The 7078-nt window shown below is 52.5% G+C and overlaps 1 protein-coding gene across 1 annotated transcript; it reads left to right on the top strand.

Annotated features, from left to right (window-relative positions):
• The first annotated feature begins 1477 nt into the window (after positions 1-1477).
• Positions 1478-7059, top strand: Dhrs13 (dehydrogenase/reductase 13). Its single transcript, XM_021630393.2, has 5 exons — positions 1478-1677; positions 1763-1881; positions 3176-3299; positions 3458-3769; positions 6067-7059. Exons 1-5 carry the CDS (start codon positions 1551-1553, stop codon positions 6519-6521), a joined length of 1137 nt encoding a protein of 378 aa, XP_021486068.2. The 5' UTR covers positions 1478-1550; the 3' UTR covers positions 6522-7059.
• Positions 7060-7078: the final 19 nt, after the last annotated feature.

The following is a 7078-nucleotide window of genomic DNA, read 5'->3' as shown; positions in this document are numbered from 1 at the left end:
TTATGTTTTCTGCCTGTCTGTCCTACCTGTCATCACCCTTAGACGGAGGGCCTGTCCTGGGATCTCACTTTTTGCACCCTTTGAAAAATTATTAATCTCAAGTCCTCTCCAACGGAAACTTAATAGAGAGGGAAGACGTTAGAGACTTGAGCCTATGCTGGGTGAGGGAAATAGAAAGGTAAGTACTTGCCTTTTGGGGAATGCTGTTTCTCTGGAGAGCCCTAAAATGGTAAAATCCATTCTCTAGACAAGTGGTTCTCAACTTTCCTAGTCATGGCCCTTTACCACAGTTCATGTCCTGGTGACCCCCACCATAAAATTATTTTCGTTGCTACTTAACTAATTTTGCTACTGTTACTTAAATACCTGATGTTCAGGATGCCTGACGCGGCGGCTTCTGTGAAAGGGTCATTCGACCACCACCCCTGAGGGGTGCGGGCACCCAAAGGTTGAGAGCGGCTGCTCTTGGCGGAGCTTGAATAACGTCATTGCTGTCCTCATCAGGAAACACTGCTGTGTTGCCCTAATTCTAATTCCCTGGGCAACCGCACCAATCCAGACTCCCTGCTTTCATCCCGGAGATGGTAGAGAGAAGATTCTTCTGTTGTGGCACTGTTGTGGGTGGTACCTGTATTAGCGTCAGTTGATGGATGGGGCTAGAGGAGTTGTACACCCACGGCATCTGTAAAGGCTCCAGCGACACAGTGCAGATGAATAAGGAGTTTACCCTGGCTCCCGAACACAGGCGTAGCCATGTCCCTGCTACTCTGCTTGGTGTTAATAGGAAGATGTGGGTCAGAGATGGAGATGCATTCCCTGTAATGCCCACTTTTTTGGAGGTTAAGGCCAGCCTAGGCTACCTAGGGAAACTACCTCAAAAACCAAGAGAGAAAGGTCATCGGGTCAAAAAATCACAGGGTTGAATCAGGACAACCCTGTCGGTGTCATCGTGAGAAGCCTGTACCAGGAAGAGTCCTAGAAGTGGAGAGCTGGATAATGAAAGGATGAAAAATTAAAGAGCCGCTTCATTGAGGGAAAGGCATCCGCGACCCGACTGCCAACACACGGACCCATTCATGTACACAGGACTCCAGACTGAGACTGCTACATATTCACACCTAGCGTAAACAGAGATGTTCATTCAATCACACGCGTTGGTGGAAACCACAGATGCATGCACAGTCTGGAGGGACTCCCGCCGTGAGCACAGACACCTACGCAGCGCTCTCACCCCGGCGCCAGCCCGGAATCCAGAAGCACGCCCAAATCCTGAGCTGTGCTCTTAGGGCCCTGGGCATGCACACACCCACCAGCCCCTCCTGCGGATGTTTCCTGTACATGCCTGGCGCACGCTCCCGGGCGTTCGCGAGCCTAGGGGGCGCTCCCGGGGCCTCCAAGGTGTTCCACTGGGCACGTCGCCAGGGTACGCAGACGCGCGCCTAGGGGGCGCTCGCAGAGCCCACGCGTGCGCGCACGCCCCTGCCCAGCCTGCCGCCGCCCTCGAGAGGCCGAGGCGGGAGCGGCGGGGCCCGGGCGGGAGCACGGCCGGCATGGAGACGCTGCTGCTGGGCGCCGGGCTGCTGCTGGGCGCCTACGTGCTTATCTACTACAACCTGGTGAAGGCCCCGCGGTGCGGCGGCATCGGCAGCATGCGGGGCCGCACGGCCGTGGTCACGGGTGAGTGCGCGCGGGCGGGCGGCGGGGAGGCCGGGTGGTAGCCGCGGCCCGACCGGCTCAGCTGGCTCCCGCCCGCCGCCCGCAGGCGCCAACAGCGGCATCGGGAAGATGACAGCGCTGGAGCTGGCGCGCCGGGGGGCGCGCGTGGTGCTGGCCTGCCGCAGCCGGGAGCGCGGGGAGGCGGCCGCCTTCGACCTCCGCCAGGTGAGGCCCGAGGGGGACGCGGGGCGGGGGTGAGCCCAGGACACAGAGGGCGGAGCAGAGCGACGCGAAGAGTCAGTCGAGATCTGAGAGGAGAGAGCACCACTGTCCCTTAAACACTGAGGAGGATGCAGGGACTACTGTGGACACACAGGGGAGGAACCTCAGAACCCAATTCCGGATGAGGCTTTCTGAAGAAAGGAGTCGCTAATATCGAGACGTGTAAGAATCCGAAAAGACCTCAGGGCCATCCTGGGCAAAGGAAAGACAAGGAAGGAAGGGTTAGGCTAAATGAAGAGATGCAAAAAGAACAGCAGGTGCAAAGAGAAAAGAGAATCTAATTCGAGAGACAGGGGGCGGGGGATGAAGCAGGGAATGGAAAGAGGAATGTCCTGAAGGGGCGCTGAGCCACAGCCAGCTTCTGCAGGCCTTACAGATCCCGTTGAGGTGTTTGAGACAGCTCTCAGAGAAAGCGTCAGCAGGCTCTGAACCGTCCCGGTGGCTTTTTCGAATGAATTACTTAGAGCTGCGTGGCGCCTCGACTGCAGAAGACAAGAGTAAGAGGGTCAGTCTCACTAGCACACCTTTAATCCTAGCACTTGAGTGGCAGACACGTGGATTTCTGTGAGTTCAAGACCAGCTTGGGCTACCTCGGAACTTCAGGCCAGCCAGGGCTACATCGGAAGACCCCGTCTCAAAGAAAAAAAAAAAAAAACAAACAAAGTACTTAAGACCAAAGTCTCTTAAGAAAAGTTTGTTACAGCTGGTCATGGTGGCGCACACCTGTAGTTCCGACCCTGAAGAGGCTGAGGAAGGGAGATTGTGAGTTCCAGGGTAGTCTGGGCTACAGAACAAGACGCTGTCTACAACAGGTGAAAGGCTGTAATAGAGCTGCAGGTAAATGATAATGGCGAGAAGGGACAATGACATGTGTAGTAACTGTAGCTCAGGCAGGCCTTGAACTCATGACCCTTTGCCTCAGACTCCTGAGAAGCTAGGGTAGCCGGTGTGTGCCAGTACACCAGACATGCATATATTTTATCTGATTTCATCCTCACAACTCCTTTTCTTTTCAGCAGAAAGTACTAATGTTGTTGTCTCATCTTACAGTAAGAAAACAGGCCCAAGGAGATTAAGTATCATGTCTGAAGACACTGTAGTTAGAGGCAAAGTCAAGATTTGAATCCGCATACCCATTACGCTCCGGTGCATAGAGGCAGTGGGTAGGCGCTCAGATGCCTGGGAAGAGGGAGGAGGGAACTTCCCGGTAACAATCCTAGCCCTTGCTGCTCCACAGGCGAGTGGAAACAATGAGGTCATCTTCATGGCCTTGGATTTGGCCAGCCTGGCCTCTGTGCAGGCCTTTGCCACGGCCTTCCTGAGCTCTGAGCCAAGGCTGGACATCCTCATTCACAACGCAGGTGAGAAGCAGCAGGCCCTGCAGGAGGGTGGCTGGTCACCTGGAGAGGGAGTCCCTCCAGCTGGGCCCTTCCGGGGCCAGCAGACACATCACACACATGAGGATTCTGAGACCTGAGGGGCACCTGAAACAGCAACTCATGCCTGGCCTCTGCCCTAGGGATCAGTTCCTGTGGCCGGACTCGGGAGGCCTTTAACCTGCTGCTGCGGGTCAACCATGTTGGCCCTTTTCTGCTCACACACTTGCTGCTACCCCGCCTGAGGTCGTGTGCCCCCAGCCGTGTGGTAGTTGTGTCCTCAGCTGCCCACCGGCGTGGTCGTCTTGACTTCACACGTCTGGACTGCCCAGTGGTGGGCTGGCGCCAGGAGCTTCGGGCATACGCTGACAGCAAACTAGCCAATGTGCTGTTTGCCCGGGAGCTCGCCACCCAGCTTGAGGGCACTGGTGTGACCTGCTATGCAGCCCATCCAGGTGAGGCCTGACTCTTGACTGGTCTGGATTGCCTCTCTAGCATCTTTGCGCCTTACTGATGAGACACGGGATGGAAACATGGTCAAGGAGAAACCTGTTTCTTGCTGATCCTGGGGCCAAATGCTCTCTCCTCATCTGTTTTCTTTCTTTCTCACCTGCAAGCCTGCATGCTGACCCCTGAGTGGAGGATAAAACAAGACACTGATGATAAATACTGAAGGTTGGGGCTGTAGTTCATTGGCAGAACAAATGCCTTTGTATAGGCAAGACCCCGAGTTTGTGCTGTTTCCTTCCTTACTTGGGTTTGGGATGTTTGTTTGGTTAGTTTTGAGGCAGCATTTTACTATGTAGACTAGGCTTGCTATATAGACCAGGTTGGCCTCAAACACCCAGAGACCCGTCTGCTTCTGCCTTCAAAGTGCTAGGATCAAAGATGTGGGACCACTCCTGACTTTGTTTTTTTCCAGGTTTTTTTTTTTTTTAAATGTGTGTGTATTAGTGTTTTGCCTACATGTGTGTCTGGTGCCCACAGAGGCCAGATCCCCTAGAACTGAGGTTAGATGGCTGTGAGTTTCCATGTGGGTGCTAAAAACCAACCAGGGTCCTCTACAAGAGCAGCAAGTGCTCTTAACCACTGAGCCATCTCTCTAGCCCCTGGTGTGTTGGGGTTCATTTTGTTTTTTGAAACACAGTTTTCCTCTGGAGCACTGGTTGTCGTGGAATTCTGTGTAGCTCAGTCAAGCCTCAAATTTGCCCCAATCTTCTTGCCTCATGCTTCCATTTCCGGCGTAAGTCACCATGTTAAGCTGAGACTGGGTTTGATCACCATAAAAAAAAAAAAAGTTATGATGATGATAATGGTAAATAATAGCATCCGGTCACAGAGCTCTTCCTCTGTGAGTACCTACTACACCATAGGCGTGACTGACGGTGCTGGGCCAAAAGCAACGAGTCAACCTTGCTCTGGAGTTCTTGGGCTCAGTCTCCAGGACCTAAAAATTATGCAAAGGAAAGCAAAGGCCTGTCAGTCAGGTGTGGCTGCACATGTTTAATCCCAGCAGCCAGGGCTACCTAGTCAGACCCTGTCTGTCTGAAAAAGAAAAAAAGACAAAACAAAAGCCAAAGACCTTACCCTCATATCCAATGACAAGTGGTGAGGAGGATCCAGAGCTCTCAAGCGTGATATTTTGTCTAGTCAGGGAAGACATTTGAAAAGGGAAGAATCGAACACAGACCTGGAGGCTCAGGAAGTGAGTAGCAGGTACGTTCCTGGTGTGCTATAGGATGGCTGGCGTGACTAGAAAAGAGGGAGGAAGATGATGGCCAAAGATGCGGCTGTAGGGATGGGCCAAGCTGGAGTTTGAGGTTTCGGTTAAGCTTTTACTCTGAGTAAAATAACTGGTTAAAGCCAGGTGGTGGTGGCCCAGGCCTTTAATCCCAGCACTCGGGAGGCAGAAGCAGGCGGATCTCTATGAGTTGGAGGCCAGCCTGGTCTACATAGTGAGTTCCAAGATAGCCAGAGCTACACAGAAAAACCTTGTTTCAAGATATAATAATAATGATGATGATGATGATTTTTAAGAAGAGAGTAAATCATCCTGTCTTTAAACAATAGGTTACAATAGGCAAGCAGCATCTACCCTGCCTCGGTCATCATGCTGCACTTTAGAAAACCATTGCCTGGGGCTTCTTCTTAGTTACAGCAACAATAATTCTACTAACCTTTATTATGCTTTTGTTACAATTAGAGATCCCTAGTATTGAAACACTGTGGCTGATATACCTTCCATACTTAAAAAAAAAAAAAAAAATCATGACTGAACAAAGGCATGGGGCTGAAAAGATGGTATGAATTGGGCACTGTGGCTTACACTGATAATCCCAGTAGGAAACTGAGGAGTATTGCTGTGAGTTCAAGGCCAGGCTGGACTGTAGAGCAGTGAGATTCTTTCTCAAAAGGAAAGGAGAGGACAGTGGCGTAGCTCAGTTGGTAGAGTGCCTGCCAGCATGTACACAGCCCTGGGTGCAAATTCCCAGCACCAAAAAAAAAAAAAAAAAAAAGATAAAGGAATGATAGAGATTGGACAGCAGCGAACACAGCATAACTACAACCTGGGGGATGGGAACATACAGGCCATTGGGCTGGTGGCTTCCTAATGGGGTAAGCCACCTTGTGGGCCCCCTGAACACCTGGTAGATACTTACTTGCTTCCCCTGGAACCAGATTCTGCGGTCCACTCCTAGTTTCTGGGTCCCGACTGCCTTCCTCCACAACTCTTCTTCCTTCCTGCCCACAGGACCGGTGAACTCGGAGCTCTTCCTGCGTCACCTCCCTGGATGGCTGTGTCCTATTTTGCGCCCACTGGCTTGGCTGGTTCTCCGGTCACCTCAAGGGGGAGCCCAGACACCCCTGTACTGCGCTCTGCAGGAGGGCATTGAGCCCCTCAGTGGAAGATATTTTTCCAACTGCCATGTGGAGGAGGTCTCCGCAGCTGCCAGAGATGACCAGGCTGCCCACAGGCTGTGGAAAGCTACCAAGAAGCTGGCAGGGCTTGGGCCTGGAGAGGACGATGACCCTGATGAAAAGCCCCAACCTCAGGATCCAGGGACCCCATCTGCTATGAGGCCCCCAGGCCCTGAGAAAACCAGAGTTTTTGGACATTCTCGTAGCTATCCGGGCTCACCAGACTTATCCAAATTGACACAGCGAAGAATTCAGGTGAAGGCTGAACCTACACCCTCATTTTCATAACCCCTAGGCTAGAATGCTTTTGTAGCACTGTGGGGCCCCCCAAAACCTCAGTTGTGTGTCTGGGCACTGAGGGGTTGCCACTTTTACTTCAGTTGTTACTTTTGGGAACCTCTTGTTGTATCCTAAGCCCTTTTCCTAGTGAAAGGAAATGAATACTACTTCCTAAGACCGACAGTAACCCCAGATCCAGGGATGATATGTCAGACACTGTGTTGCTCTGGAATTTGATTTTCAGATTTCTGGGCCCTCCCCTCAATAGTGATCCGCTCCCCCGAGATGGGCAGGGGACTTGGCGGTTGATGCAGCTGCCTAGGTTGAACATAACTGAACCCAGCCCTTTGCAACTTTCTAGCTAGGTAGTTAATTTACCCCCATTTTTAGAGGCGTAATTAGGAAAGGTCTCAGTAAGGACAAGTACTGAGCTCTTTGAACCCCGGGGTCCCCCGTTGGGCGGGTGCCTGGGGTGACTCAGCGTCAGGTGTTAGTACTGAGGTGCTCCGGGGCTGAGCCCCCCGGAATAAAGCGCGCTGACTGAGGACGCACTGGCTCCCGCCTCT

Source organism: Meriones unguiculatus, chromosome 7 (genome assembly GCF_030254825.1).
Source record: "Meriones unguiculatus strain TT.TT164.6M chromosome 7, Bangor_MerUng_6.1, whole genome shotgun sequence".
Lineage (NCBI taxonomy): Eukaryota > Metazoa > Chordata > Mammalia > Rodentia > Muridae > Meriones > Meriones unguiculatus.
This window is presented reverse-complemented; position numbering and strand designations above follow the sequence as displayed.